This window comes from Hypomesus nipponensis, chromosome 24 (genome assembly GCF_054491055.1).
Source record: "Hypomesus nipponensis isolate SF chromosome 24, ASM5449105v1, whole genome shotgun sequence".
In the NCBI taxonomy this organism is placed as follows: domain Eukaryota; kingdom Metazoa; phylum Chordata; class Actinopteri; order Osmeriformes; family Osmeridae; genus Hypomesus; species Hypomesus nipponensis.
The window spans coordinates 10,021,803-10,037,401 of record NC_140384.1 but is presented as its reverse complement, the minus strand read 5'-3'; the positions used below and the strand labels follow the sequence as shown (position 1 = coordinate 10,037,401).

Here is a 15,599-nt window from a genome sequence, read left to right as displayed (position 1 = left end):
GTGCTCTGTGTGTGCTCTGTGTCTGTGTGTGCTCTGTGTCTGTGTGTGTTCTCTGTGTGTGTGTGCTCTGTGTGTGTGTGTGTGCTCTGTGTGTGTGTGTGCTCTGTGTGTGTGCGTGTGCTCTGTGTGTGTGTGTGTGCTCTGTGTGTGTGTGTGTGCTCTGTGTGTGTGTGCTCTGTGTGTGCTCTGTATGTGTGTGTCTGTGTGCTCTGTGTGTGTGTGCTCTGTGGGTGTGTGTGTTCTGTGTGTGCTCTGGGTGTGTGTGTGCTCTGTGTGTGCTCTGTGTGTGCTCTGTGTGTGTGTGTGCTCTGTGTGTGCTCTGTGTGTGCTCTGGGTGTGTGTGTGCTCTGTGTGTGCTCTGTGTGTGCTCTGTGTGTGCTCTGTGTGTGTGTGTGCTCTGTGTGTGCTCTGTGTGTGTGTGTGCTCTGTGTGTGCTCTGTGTTTGTGTGCTCTGTGTGTGTGTGCGTGCTCTGTGTGTGCTCTGGGTGTGTGTGTGCTCTGTGTGTGCTCTGTGTGTGTGTGTGCTCTGTGTGTGCTCTGTGTGTGTGTGCTCTGTGTGTGTGTGTGCTCTGTGTGTGCTCTGTGTGTGCTCTGGGTGTGCTCTGTGTGTGTGTGCTCTGTGTGCTCTGGGTGTGCTCTGTGTGTGTGTGCTCTGGGTGTGTGTGCTCTGTGTGTGCTCTGTGTGTGCTCTGTGTGTGCTCTGTGTGTGCTCTGTGTGTGTGTGTGTGCTCTGGGTGTGTGTGCTCTGTGTGTGCTCTGGGTGTGCTCTGTGTGTGTGTGCTCTGTGTGTGCTCTGGGTGTGCTCTGTGTGTGTGTGCTCTGTGTGTGCTCTGGGTGTGCTCTGTGCAGACCTGCAGAGGGCGTGGCGGTGAGGACCTGCACCCCAGGGGGCAGGCTGATGTCCTGGCTGCAGAGGCGCTGGGTGGAAAGGACCAGGCGGCGGGCGCTCTGCAGGGTGGAGGTGCAGCAGGGCCGCCTGCCCCGCGACGCAGGAGGGCTGAAGCTGAACGAGCCCTTCTGGGGACACGAGCCTGGAGCCACGGCATCCTCTGGAGGAACATCACACTGGTGTCACTACGGCTGGTGTCACTACGGCTGGTGTCACTACGGCTGGTGTCACTACGGCTGGTGTCACTACGGCTGGTGTCACTACAGCTGGTGTCACTACGGCTGGTGTCACTACGGCTGGTGTCACTACGGCTGGTGTCACCACGGCTGGTGTCACCACGGCTGGTGTCACTACGGCTGGTGTCACTACAGCTGGTGTCACTACGGCTGGTGTCACTACGGCTGGTGTCACTACGGCTGGTGTCACCACGGCTGGTGTCACCACGGCTGGTGTCACTATGGCTGGTGTCACTACGGCTGGTGTCACCACGGCTGGTGTCACTACAACTGGTGTCACTACGGCTGGTGTCACTACAGCTGGTGTCACTACGGCTGGTGTCACTACGGCTGGTGTCACTACGGCTGGTGTCACTACAACTGGTGTCACTACAACTGGTGTCACTACGGCTGGTGTCACTACAACTGGTGTCACTACGGCTGGTGTCACTACAGCTGGTGTCACTACAGCTGGTGTCACTACGGCTGGTGTCACTACGGCTGGTGTCACTACGGCTGGTGTCACCACGGCTGGTGTCACCACGGCTGGTGTCACTACGGCTGGTGTCACTACGGCTGGTGTCACTACGGCTGGTGTCACTACGGCTGGTGTCACTACGGCTGGTGTCACCACGGCTGGTGTCACCACGGCTGGTGTCACTACGGCTGGTGTCACTACGGCTGGTGTCACTACGGCTGGTGTCACCACGGCTGGTGTCACCACGGCTGGTGTCACTACGGCTGGTGTCACTACGGCTGGTGTCACCACGGCTGGTGTCACTACGGCTGGTGTCACTACGGCTGGTGTCACTACGGCTGGTGTCACTACAGCTGGTGTCACCACGGCTGGTGTCACCACGGCTGGTGTCACCACGGCTGGTGTCACTACAACTGGTGTCACAAGTATCACTGCTGTACAGATTGTACAATACAATCACTAATGAGTGTATTGTACAGCAGGAACAGATGCTGGATTCCTCATGCTAGGTTTGGTTGTGAGTCGTTGATGCAGCAGGTACGTAGCTAAAAGTGTTGCATGGTTGAAACGTAATTATTTTGAAAGGTATCGATCTGTTTTTGTGTTGTAGTTCATTCACACTTGCCAGTATACTTATAATTGAATTTATAAGTCATGTGTTATATTACTTTTAACTGTTTACAGTTGTGGGATTCACAGTTTCCTCACTACGTCCGAAACCATGGTGACGGGGGAAGGATAAGAGTGCTGGTGCGTACCCATGGTGACGGGGGAAGGATAAGAGTGCTGGTGCGTACCCATGGTGACGGGGGAAGGATAAGAGTGCTGGTGCGTACCCATGGTGACGGGGGAAGGATAAGAGTGCTGGTGCGTACCCATGGTGACGGGGGAAGGATAAGAGTGCTGGTGCGTACCCATGGTGACGGGGGAAGGATAAGAGTGCTGGTGCGTACCCATGGTGACGGGGGAAGGATAAGAGTGCTGGTGCGTACCCATGGTGACGGGGGAAGGATAAGAGTGCTGGTGCGTACCCATGGTGACGGGGGAAGGATAAGAGTGCTGGTGCGTACCCATGGTGACGGGGGAAGGATAAGAGTGCTGGTGCGTACCCATGGTGACGGGGGAAGGATAAGAGTGCTGGTGCGTACCCATGGTGACGGGCAGAGCGTCCAGTTGCAGCTGCCACATGTGCAGGAGAGACCGGCCAGTCTGGGTCAGCTCCACCACCACCAGGAAGAACCTAGCACAGAACACTGAGAGATACACACACAGAGACACACAGAGACACACACACACACAGAGACACAGAGAGAAACAGAGAGACACACAGAGAAACAGAGAGAAACAGAGAGACACATGATCATATTGCACTTCACTGATCTGAACTATATCTGGATACCAGGGGGGATTTGAACCATGATGCTGTGGAGAGACGACCTACCAGAGTCTGAGGCCGGGGGCTGCTGGCTGGGCTGAGGCTGCTGGCTGGGCTGGGGCCTCTCAGTGCCCAGGATCAGGTCCTCCTCAAACACATGCAACAGCTGGATCTCCTTCCCCTGCTGCACAACACACACAGTCAGCACCACAGAGGAAGACAAGCATGGGAGCAATGCCAGTAAGAAATGATACACTTAGTGCCGCCTCCACCAGCGAAGAAGAAGAAGAAAACACTGTCTGGAATGACTGGTTATGTAGATCACTCCAGCCACATCTTACAAAGTCTGTGATGGTGTCCAGCTCAATGATGCAGCCTGGTTTGGCAGTGGACTGCTGGCTGATGATGTTGAACACCTCCCCTACGTATTTCTGAAAGCAGAGAGGCAGAGCGTTGACCCAGAGGAGCAGGGGGAGGGGAAGACGTCTGACCCAAGACGCAGGCCAACACACAACCAAGAAGCGAGTGTTGTTTACGTACGGCGATGTCGGGGTTGGACAGCTCGCTCAGGAGCTTCTTGGCCTCGATGACAGCCTGGTACAGCCGCAGGGACTGGCCGTCACTGGCCACAAAGCAAGCGCTGGGAGAGCTGCAGTACATGCCTGCAGCAGGAGCACAGCAGCACAGCAGCAGCACCATCAACATCCTTATCCTCATCACAAACATCATCATCACCCTCTTTGACAGTAACACATCTTCATCCCCACCAGGACCCCCCCCCTTCCCCCTCCCCCCCTCCCCCCTCCTCCTCCTCCTTCCCCCTCCCCCTCCCCTTCCCCCTCCTCCTCCCCCTCCCGCCCTCCTCCTCCCCCTCCTCCCCCCTCTCCTCCCCCTCCCCCTCCTCCTCCCCCCTCCTCCTCCTCCTCCCCCCTCCTCCTCCTCCTCCCCCTCCTCCTCCTCCTCCCCCCCTCCTCCTCCTCCTCCTCCCCCTCCTCCTCCTCCTCCTCCTCCTCCTCCTAACAGGGCCTCCAGCAGCAGCAGCAGCAGCAGGAAAGCTCCTCCGAGCTCTGTTGTGCTCCTCATTAGGAGACGCATATTTACAAACAGAGCCAAGGAACATACAACCACCCAGGGAATACAAGACCTTGTATGTGTGTATGTGCTCGCGTGTGTGTGCTCAGTGTGTGTGTGTGTGTGTGTGCTCAGTGTGTGTGTGTGTGTGCTCAGTGTGTGTGTGCTCAGTGTGTGTGTGTGTGTGTGTGCTCAGTGTGTGTGTGTGTGTGCTCAGTGTGTGTGTGCTCAGTGTGAGTGTGTGTGTGCTCTGTGTGTGTACTCAGTGTGTGTGTGTGCTCAGTGTGTGTGTGTGTGTGCTCAGTGTGTGTGTGCTCAGTGTGAGTGTGTGTGTGCTCTGTGTGTGTGCTCAGTGTGTGTGTGTGTGTGTGTGTCTCTGAGTGTGTGTGCTCCCACCCAGACAGCTGCTGGGCACCAGGGCAGGCAGCCAGGCCACGTTGCTGAAGGCTGAGGCGTGGAGAGAGTTGATCCTGGCCAGCTCCGACACACCCCCGGAGAAGGACAGAGGCCCCACGGGGTCCACCCTCCACAGGACCAGCTCGCTGTAGATGGCGCTGGGGTCCCGGGAGACCCCCAGGGACCCCCTGCTGGGCCGCCCCCCCGGGGGGCCCGCCATCCTCGGGGGTGGCCAGCAGGGCGTCGGCGTCGGGCGTGCGGAGGGCGTTGTGGTGGGAGGTGGTGAGGAGCAGGGGCAGCAGGGGGTGGCAGGCCAAGTCGTTGAGGTGGAAGCGGTGGCCGCAGTAGCGCCACACGTGCGACACGCTGAGCACCGAGGAGAAGGCGGAGTCTTCGGCGAAGCTGACGGCCCATTGGTTGAGAGAGCCATCGGCGTGGGTGGAGATCATCAGCACGTTGGGGGTGAAGATGCTGAGGCGGGAGCCGGCGCTGGCCGGGGCCTTGGCCTGGCCGCAGTAGCTGAGCAGGGTGGAGGAGGAGCGGGGGAGGGGGCGGGCCGGGCGACGGCGGCCATGTTGGATGGCCAGGTCCACGTTCTTGTTGCAGGCGTACATCACCACGCTGCGGCTGAGGGAGTTGGCGTCGCCGGTGGGGAACGCCACCGGGATACGAGACACGAAGGAGACCTGGGGGGGGGGGGGGAGAGAGAGGGAGGGAGGGAGAGAGACAGAGGGAGGGAGAGAGAGAGAGGGGGAGGGAGGGAGACGGTACGTTTTTCAGCCAGACCCGTGTGTACCAACATTAACATGCAACACCTAATACTTCAGGTGCCTTTAAATGAGTTCTCGGGACAGTGAGTGATGTCCTGTTCCAGGATTAAGCTAATCAAACACACCCCAAGCAGGCCTCTCTGACGATCAGGTTTATCTCCAGAAGGCAGCTAGGCATGGTTAATCAAGGAGGGGGACACTGATCTAAAGGCCCTTGGACGCGGGCTGCAGCACAGATGCCTGACAGAGTACCTGACAGTTACTCTAATGGCCTCACTGCAGATAAACGCAACCTGGGAATTTTTCAATTTCATATAACGTCACAGTTCATTAGCAGATAATACTTGATGTGTCAGAGAGGAGCTGTTACAACATGGAGCAGACAGACGCCTCTGTCAGGGAGGATCAGCGAGGCGGAGAGATGATGGCTTGTGTTTATGAACCAGAAGCACTTTGTTTTCAAAGCAATTATTCATGGTTAAATCACGTAGAAAATGGGGGAGGGGGGGGGGGGGTCTGTAAAAAATGTATTGTCAACAAACTGAGAATAATTGAACACACAAATAACTCATGTTAAGAAAGAGAAATGACTTTCTGAGAAGAAAACTAAATAACCCTAGAGACTAAAACTAAACACCTAAAGACCCAGTTAGGTAATTTAATGAATCTGCCCAGATGAAAACTTCAAGAACCAGTCAGAACCGATTTCAACCCGTCCTGTACTCGCCAGAACACTCGACGCTACGCAATTTCATAAATCCGTCAACACAGATCCAAACAGGCATCAGGAAACCACAGAACCAGTCAGAACCGGTTTCAACCGCACCTGGACCTGCCGGAACATTCCGGGCTGGAACTCGTCCAGCCAGTCGACGTGCCAGACCAGGAGAGAGCCATCCATGGGGTGGATGCTGAACAGCATGTCGGCAGCCCTGCTCCACTCATCCAGGAGCACCTCCACCTGGTGCTCCACCGCCAGCGCAGGCGGCTGCAGGGGAGCCCCGCCCCCGGCCCAGGGGTCCTCGGAGGGAGGCCCTCTGCCAGGGTCCTCTTCACTGGCGTCGACGTCGTCTGGAAAGCATGAATGGATGATGGGTGGGCGGGGAGGGGTGGAGGTCGACCAATCACTGACGTAGAAGGCAGCAGGTTAACTGCTGATGAGTGTGTGTCTGTCCTACCTGTGTGTGTGTAGTGGTGTGTGTGTAGTAGTGTGTGCCTGTCCTACCTGTGTGTGTGTGTTCGGAGGCCTGGCCCTCCAGGGTGCCTCTGATCTGCTGCAGGAACACCTCCATGGCCAGGGTGAGGTGCAGCTCCTTGTTGTTCAGCCAGTGGACGGTGAACGGCCCTCCTGGCTCCTCCTCATCCGCACCGCACAGCGAGGAGATGGAGGGCAGCAGGGGGATGTCTGGGAGATTAAAACCAACAAACCCAATCTATGAACCGTCATACTCGTCAATCAATTGTGCCGCTAAGTTAAAGCGACTGATCGTTCATGGGTTGATTTTCACAAGCATGATGTAGGATCAAGGATCTTTGGGGGAGTGGCTTTGAAGGGAGGGGGTGGGACATTTAGGTTTGAATCCTTTCAAACTGGAGACAGAATTGGTAGGTTCACAAAACCCTGGCTTTAAATGGACTTTATGGAGCAAACTAATGCTACCAGCCATCATAATCTGACAAGCTTCAGTATGGAGCGTCATTATGAATCCAGAGTCCCACTGCCAGTCGCTGTGTGTGTGTATGACCTCTGACCTGTAGCAGGGTTGTGACCTCTGACCTGTAGCAGGGTTGATGCTGGCCGCGATGTGGAAGTGGCACAGGCCGTTGGCGTGGGGCGGGGCTGCGGTCTTGTGGGCGTGGTGCCGGCCGGCCTGGTGAGGGAGACAGCCGGTCAGAGAGGGCTGGGCCACACCCCTCAGCCCCGACACCCTCCACGACTCCTGGAGGTTTAGCTGGGGGGGGAGCATGGGGGAGAGAGGAGGAGTACAGACGTTATTTTTGAAGCAGCACACTGCTGAAGTGATCTGAAAAGACCTTGGTTGTTAGCATGTGTGTCGTTCAAGCAAGCACCTGAGGACAGAGAGAGAGAGAGACAGAAAATGAGAGAGAGAGACAGAAAATGAGAGAGACAGAGAGAGACAGAGAGAGAGACAGACAGACAGAGAGAGAGAGAGACAGAGACAGAGAGAGACAGACAGAGAGAGAGAGAAGAGAGAGAGACAGAGACAGAAACAGAGACAGACTGTGGTCCCAGCCAGTACCCCAGCCCCTGCTCCAGAGACTCAGATGGATAACTAAAACAGTGTCCCTAATCTCAACAGTCTGGGTTTTAATGAATTATTCCACACACAGAGCAGACTTTCCCCTGGGCAAATTGTCTGAATTTACATGTCTTCTTCCCGGCGATATAACCTTCCCCTCGGCTCGGAAATTTCCGGCAGACAGCCCCAGAATAGAGGAGCTTCTCTGTGTGTGTGTGTGTGTGTGTGTGTGTGTGTGTGTGTGTAACTGGAGTCACAACGTGAGCTTGGGCCAGGACTGCGCCTCTCAAATTTCACAACCAGAACAGAGTTTACTTTGAGCACTAAAACACAGTATCTCCATGAAGCACCATGGAACAGTGATTCTGCCAGTGTTGTGGAAGATGACAGAAATGAGGCCAATGCTCCTCAGTGATGTTTTTAAGCCCTACAAAGCCTGGAAACCCAGCTTCCTGTCGAAGGAGCTAATTAACTCTCTTTTTAACTCTGCTAAGCCTTCCCTCCTCTCCTCCTCCTATCTGTCCTTCTCTCTCATCTCCCTTTCAGCCTGATGGTTAAAAAGGAGACGATAAGGCAATCCTCACACTTGAGGTTAGTTTGATTTTGCTTCCTCCGAACGACAAAACCAATTAGAGGATTTCTTAAAGCACCAACTGTTGGGTCAATTCAAACGAACATCAAGAACTTCAAGTACGCGCTTCGCATATTTCCTCTGGTTCTTTAATAACAATGAATAAATATATAAATAAAGTAAATAAAGGAACAGACAACACTGGTCTCTGATTGGCTTTCTCACCTCATGGGGTTTCCTATTTTGCGCCCTGGCGGAGGACGACACCTTTCTCCCAGTTGCCGTGGTGAGGAGCGAGTTGCCGTGCTGGCCGTTGACGTGGTTGCTATGGTGCCCGGAGAGGAGGCTGTCGCCGGGCAGCAGGGTCTCCGCCCACAGGCGACACACGCTGTCCTTACAGCAGGTGAGCAGCACGTTACACACAGACCCCCTGGGGAGAGCAGAGGAGGGTCACCACACTGGCCCTACAGGTCATGGTTCTCAGACCCCCTGGGGAAAGCAGAGGAGGGTCACCACACTGGCCCTACAGGTCATGACCTCTCAGACCCCCTGGGGAGAGCAGAGGAGGGTCACCACACTGGCCCTACAGGTCATGACCTCTCAGACCCCCTGGGGAGAGCAGAGGAGGGTCACCACACTGGCCCTACAGGTCATGACCTCTCAGACCCCTGGGGAGAGCAGAGGAGGGTCACCACACTGGCCCTACAGGTCATGACCTCTCAGACCCCCTGGGGAGAGCAGAGGAGGGTCTCTCTCATCACTCCTACAAGAGGATCTGCTCCTTAAAGCCCTGTACCATGTCTCGTTATGACCAGGTGGTCACATACCTGGTACGCTCTAACCGCTCAGCTGGGCAGCGGGCATCCTACCTGGGCATGTATCTGCTGGTCTTCCTCCAGGACAGGCCGGTGACGGAGCGAGGGTGAGCGAGGTACACAAAGGAGAGGTCCAGCTCGCCGCGGTGGGAGCCAGGCTCCGGAGGGCTGAACAGCTTGGAGACACCAGCCTGCCACTTAGAGGTGCTGTACCACACCTTCACCAGGCAATCATCCTAAACAACAACAACACCGGATTCATACTGCTGTCTGTATAGCTACCTCTCCTCTTCAGGAGAGAGGCAGGGATGTCTGCCGCAGGTAAACACACACACACACACCCTCAAACACATCCACACACACACACACACACACTGTAGACAAAATTGTCTACGCATCTTAAGGAGACTCAAACTAGCCGCACCTGGCCTGCGGTGGCGAAGAACTCGCCATCGGGAGAGAACTTCATCAGGTGGACGGGAGAGGCGGTCCTGAGGGCAGGAGCCAATCAGAAACAGCGAGAGACAGAGGAGCTCATTGAAAAGGACAGTTTTTCCCAGGGTTTCGAACATGAACATGAGGGGGAAAGTATTAAACAGCGTCCGCGATGCGTAACATATCTAGACTTCCTCAACTGAACCGCAGAGTGACATCATCAGTAACTCCGCACCCACAAAATAACTCGTCCAGCCAGCATCAACTGTTAGTACTGTTAGCACTCCCTCTAGTGGTGTGGTGCTTACCTGCAGTTCCAGATGCACCTCCAGGAGGAATGGGAGTCTGAGATGTTCATCCCAGCCTTCTGGCCTTCATCTCCACTGTCCAGCCCTGTCTGTCCTCCCCCTTCCTCCTCCTCCTCTGAGTCATTGCTGCAGGACCACAGCTGTAGACTGGTGGACCCTGTAAGGAGATGGGTGCCTGGCCACAAGGGGGGGGAGAGAGAGAGAGAGAGAGAGAGAGAGAGAGAGAGAGAGAGAGAGAGAGAGAGAGAGAGAGAGAGAGAGAGAGAGAGAGAGAGAGAGAGAGAGAGAGAGAGAGAGAGAGAGAGAGAGAGAGAGAGAGAGAGAGAGAGAGAGAGAGAGAGAGAGAGAGAGAGAGAGAGAGAGAGAGAGAGAGAGAGAGAGAGAGAGAGAGAGAGAGAGAGAGAGAGAGAGAGAGAGAGAGAGAGAGAGAGAGAGAGAGAGAGAGAGAGAGAGAGAGAGAGAGAGAGAGCGAGCGAGAGAGCGAGCGAGAGAGCGAGAGACAGAGAGAGGTGGAAGAGGGAGAGAGAGAGAGAGCGAGCGAGAGAGCAAGAGAGTGAGAGAGAGACAGAGAGAGAGGTGGAAGAGGGAGAGAGAGAGGTGGAAGAGGGAGAGAGAGAGAGAGAGAGAGAGAGAGAGAGAGACACAGAGAGACACAGAGACAGAGAGAGGTGGAAGAGGGAGAGAGAGAGAGAGAGAGAGAGAGAGAGAGAGAGAGAGAGCGAGCGAGAGAGCGAGAGAGTGAGAGAGAGACAGAGAGAGAGGTGGAAGAGGGAGAGAGGTGTGAGAGAGGGAGAGCGGGGGGATAGAGAGAGGGGGAAATAGAGAAAGAAAGGTTTATCAAGAGAATCATTATCAATTAGAAGAGTTGATGGATCTGGTATTTATAAAAAGTTGTTTTTAATACAAATGTTTCTAGCTATGAAGGGGACTACTATTTAACTCCACAGCGCCCCCTCAGGTTAACCCTGCACATAGCTGGACAGTACCAGCAGGGTGCCACCCCAGGTTCCGGGCTGCAGACTGCAGCAGAATCTGCTCACTCTTCTGCCACTGGTAGCTAGGTTTCTACACACAGAAAACAACCACATGATCACACTGGATAAAAGTCAGTCAGTTCAAAGAAACATCATATTTAAACGAGCCAGGAATGAGAAGCAGCTGGACTGATGTTGGACAGAACATTACTCCAGAATAATTTGCTTCCATCTGCTTTTATCATTGTATGTACTGTGTTTGTTTAGGTTTATATGTATTATTGTACAGAGAATGTAGGTTTGAGTTAGAATGAGCAAGGCTTACTGTTGATGTTCTGTCGCTCTGAAGCAGAACAGGCTGGAATATACACACTATACTTCCATAGGAAGCTGCAATCTGTCCGCAACACAGATAAGAAGAGATGTCTTAACATTGATTATCTATCTCTCCCACACACACACACACACACACACACATACACTCCAACACACACACACACTCCCGAACACAAATAAACACACCCAAGAAATGCGGTGCTAACTGTAACTGATCTTCAAAACCACGACAATACTGGGGGCTAGTGACCATGGTAACAACATCCCTCAGCCTGGTGAACACACAGACCAAACAGGCTGACCTTGGGGCTCCTGGTGAACACACAGACCAAACAGCCTGGTGAACACACAGACCAAACAGGCTGACCTGGGGGCTCCTGGTGAACACACAGACCAAACAGCCTGGTGAACACACAGACCAAACAGGCTGACCTGGGGGCTCCTGGTGAACACACAGACCAAACAGCCTGGTGAACACACAGACCAAACAGCCTGGTGAACACACAGACCAAACAGCCTGGTGAACACACAGACCAAACAGCCTGGTGAACACACAGACCAAACAGCCTGGTGAACACACAGACCAAACAGCCTGGTGAACACACAGACCAAACAGGCTGACCTGGGGGCTCCTCAGCCTGGTGGAATGTCTTAGGCCAGCAGCTAAGTCCTCACAGCCTTGTCTGATGTTTGCCTCCTGGCTGACACATAGCCTACAGAATGTGCAGCTCTTCTGCACCCCGACAGAGTACTGCGTGATGAGGGTTAGGTATCCAGGGATGCCAGGACATAGGCTAGGCCTGGGGTTGGGTTCTCTCACGGAAGTAACCTTTCTTCCCTTCTTCCCTGTGAGAATAACTTATCCAACGTCGCGACTCGACCTCGAAGAACGTTCCGTTTCCACTGGAGAGGGGTTAAAGGTCGTCCTGTTGCCGTGGCGACTGGCTGTCAGAGGGTACAGCTTTATACTGCAGCATACAGCTATCACGAGACTGTGACTGTCTTTTTCCTGGTTCCTTGGACAGTCAGCGGCTTGTTTTTAGTTTTGAGCTTGGCGTCCATCAAACAGCTTCCTGTTTCAGCAGATATAGCACTCATCACACACAGTCTCTCACACACACACACACACACACACGTGTGCCCTCTTACCTGTCCTCCTTGCATGGAGCAGTCGACACAGCCCACCTGGATGTTGCCATGTTTGGCCCCTGGAATAATCTGCAGCCTCTCAAAGTCACTGCCCAGAATCACAACGTCACAGCCAGACGCGTAGGCCTGTAACACAGGAGACACAGTTAGCTTGGAAACACCATCCCGGGACACAGGTTCAAAACCCCCCTGTCATTTGTAATTTGTGGGCTCAGTGAACACATGACTGTGTTCATCCTATCAGGAAGAGACAGGACCACAGACCTGAGAGGAAAATAGAGATTTCATAAGAAATCCTCATTCAGATATCCACGGCATGAATCGACGCATTTGATCCTGCGGATAACAGCGAAACACCAAGCTGGGTGTCACTCTTAAAAAGGAGAAGGAAAACAGAACCCCAGGTGCACCCTTCGTCTGCACAGCCCAGAGGACAAACATACAGAAATAGTCTCCTGATCGATCGTCTGAGCTACACCCTCCTTGGGTCCAGTATCCCTGTGAGTCTCTTCAGTGGGAGCAGAGGGCAGACCAGTGACTGGGGTTTCACAGTAAAGGCTTATCAAAAAACTTGGGATGAAAAATCGTTGAATTAAAACACAGACATGATGCTAAATAGAAGGGAGGGGGGGATTCTTAGCAGTGCTCCTGACCATAAGGGCTGTAACATGCCCAGAAAGCAGACAGCATAAAGACCAGGCCTGGTATCTCACCGTGAAGGGCTGGTTGTTGATGTTGCCCACAGAGAAACAATTGTCCCCCGGGTTGACAGCCCCAGTCAGGACTTGGTGAAGGTTCATGGTCCTTGTTTAAAGAGCCCTCCTGTCCTCTTCTTCTCTGTCCTTTCTCACAATGTGGGATTGATTGGGGTCAAATTTGTGGGAAATCGATGCAATGTCGTTGTCATGATGTCACCCATAACAATGTGGCTGTCAGTGCAGACAGGCAGGCAGGCTTCCTGTGGGAAACACAGAGTTGAATATTCCTCAGCGCAACATGAGTAGTGTTCAGAACAGTCAATCTCTCACTAAAATCACTACTAAGGGAGGGTATAGCTCAATGGTTACAACATTTGAGTGCAGATCGAGGTTACAGGTTTAAATCCCCCTGTGCTGTAAGTGGCTTTAGATAAAATAATGAATGAATGAATGAATACATGGTTGTTCACGTTATAACAGATAGCTGAAAAAACGTTATATCTCACTACCAAATTAGCTAGCTAACAACAGCTGTGTGCCGGAAGACTCCGTGTGATTAGCATAACCTACTGTACCTGTGCAGCTGCCTTGTTGACAAGGAAACCAAGTACCGATAGACTTGCTAGCAGAATGACACACTAAATGACGCTAGCAAGTTAACAAACCAAAAGCTCATGAATAGGCTAGTCTAGCCATACACAAGCGTCCACAATACACTGAGTCCGAGAATGTGGAAAACATACTTTGAAAGTAGTTTGCTACTGAATTTCAGCTTGGTGGCAGTGGCGGGTGAACTCCTAAAATACCGGTTCAGTATAGTAAGACAAGCTGGCTGCTTACTGAGGGAAGTGAACCAGTTACGTGTGCCATTTCACGTGATGCAAGATCATACGAAACTACATATTTAGCAATGTTCCTTAACCACGACTCGGAAACAAAATGACAGAACATTTGGTCATCTAGCTGATTAAATCAGTAATTCACTGGAGCAAATTTTACAATACATTCGCTACCTGTGTTTGTTTGAACAATAAATGTTATACTGATCGTATCTCGTCCCCAGACCAGTACAGTACCAGCTAGCTCGTGCACACTAGCGAACTGCTGTCGCTAGAAATAGGTCAGATATCTAGTGACTAGCTAGTTGTCAGTTTGCTAGCTAACTAAAACAACTAGTGTAGCACCAACAGGAAAATTGTTAGCCAACTTGATTTATAATGCCTTTATCTATTAAGCAGCCAACGTTTCCCTAGCGAGCCTGGCTAGCCATACCCTACAAGCTAGCTAGCATTGGCTAGCCAATGAAATGTCTCTGAATGAGAGACCCACTGACAGGTACAGTAACTACACAGTTAGATAGCAAGCTATGCTATTCAATTATTTTAAACAGTACTTTACAGGACAAAGTCGTATCCATAATATAGCTAAATATATAACTTTATCTTGTCAATTAAACTGACTCTGAAATCTTACCTACAGCCCAATATTGCAGCACCCAAACGTCGCTAAGGTACCATCCAGTCTAATGTAGTTAGCACTTGCTAACTAGTGCTCGCTAGCTTGAAGGTTGTTCAAGATTTGCTACCGTTGCAATCCAATTGTAGACTCATCATTAATAACTTTCTTGCCACCGATTGTGACATGTGGTCCTGATGATACAAACAGCAATATATATATATATATATATATAACAGCTATCTTACGCAAATTATGCAAACAGAAGATACCTCCATCAGAAGTTAAACCATTTTCTTGTGTCACGATGACAATTTAGGTACGATGCATTATGGGCATTGTAGTTCTTCGAACGAGAACATCTGGGAGAGAGAAGAGGTACTGCCAAGTCAGAGAGGACACATTCTCCACATGGGTCCTTCTCAAGGTACCGCATGAACATACATGAATGACATACGCTATACTGTAAAAACTCGCAAATGCCTACTGTGTTACAGATATGGGAAGAATCAAAGTACAAATACTTCGTTATGAAGTAGGCTACAAAACCTCACTATATATTTTTGTGTTGTGTTTGACAAAAAAAGTTTAGAAAGCTTGGGGAAAAAACTAAAAAAAAAAGTTTTAAAATTAATTCCAAATACCGTTTTTGAAAGAAAAAAAAAAACTGAAATAGTTTTGCATCATTGATGAGTACTTGATGAGGACTCTACTATCCTCTACTGTACTCTATTGTAGGCTACTCTGCTCTGCTTTACTCAACTGTTTTAGGCTTCTTTGTTCCCCCTCTCCTCTCCTATCCTCTCCTCTCCTCCTTTCACTGTGTGGGAAAGGTTGAAAAAATATTTACCTGCAACATACATTGACCTTGAATACTGAATATTTACTGCGATCATAAAACAAGATTCTCCCTTTATCACCTGGCCTTGCTGTCACTGCAGTGCGTGTGCGTGTGTGTGCGTGTGCGTGTGCGTGTGTGTGTGTGTGTGTGTGTGTGCGTGCGTGCTTATATCCAGCAGAATTATTTGGTCAACAACCTCTTTAAAAATCACGGAGAGTACATTATTTGACATCCATTGACAAGGATGAGATTGTGGGGATGGAGGCTATTTCAAGCTCGATTATGTGACGGATAGATAACTGAAACCGACTGTCTGGCCATGAATAATTAAAAAGGATGAAATGTCATTGACATTAAGAAGGTTTCGTGAATGTTTTTTTCTTTGTCGGTGGTGAAACTGTTGACTGCGCTCAACAGAAGTAGGTCACAGCGTTATTAAAGATGCATTTTGTGCGTCACACTAAATATTACATTGCTTTTTAGAACTGACAGCAACACGCGCACTCACCTCCCCCCCACCCCCCCCCCCCCCCACCACCACCACCACCACCACCACCACCAC

At 51.9% G+C, this 15,599-nt stretch overlaps 1 protein-coding gene across 1 annotated transcript in view; it reads right to left on the bottom strand.

Annotated features, from left to right (window-relative positions):
* Window positions 1–14,417, bottom strand: part of dmxl1 (Dmx like 1) — a 35,980-nt gene extending 21,563 nt beyond the window's left edge. Inside the window, 19 exon segments of the mRNA XM_084690788.1 lie at window positions 852–1,049; window positions 2,731–2,835; window positions 3,024–3,141; window positions 3,299–3,388; window positions 3,498–3,619; window positions 4,425–4,645; window positions 4,647–5,110; window positions 6,021–6,265; window positions 6,420–6,599; window positions 6,972–7,146; window positions 8,252–8,456; window positions 8,896–9,077; window positions 9,266–9,332; window positions 9,585–9,759; window positions 10,571–10,649; window positions 10,884–10,955; window positions 12,044–12,169; window positions 12,757–13,001; window positions 14,215–14,417. Of these exon segments, the coding sequence (XP_084546914.1) occupies window positions 852–1,049; window positions 2,731–2,835; window positions 3,024–3,141; window positions 3,299–3,388; window positions 3,498–3,619; window positions 4,425–4,645; window positions 4,647–5,110; window positions 6,021–6,265; window positions 6,420–6,599; window positions 6,972–7,146; window positions 8,252–8,456; window positions 8,896–9,077; window positions 9,266–9,332; window positions 9,585–9,759; window positions 10,571–10,649; window positions 10,884–10,955; window positions 12,044–12,169; window positions 12,757–12,843 (2,911 nt within the window). The 5' untranslated portion in view covers window positions 12,844–13,001; window positions 14,215–14,417.
* Between the last annotated feature and the right edge of the window lie 1,182 nt (window positions 14,418–15,599).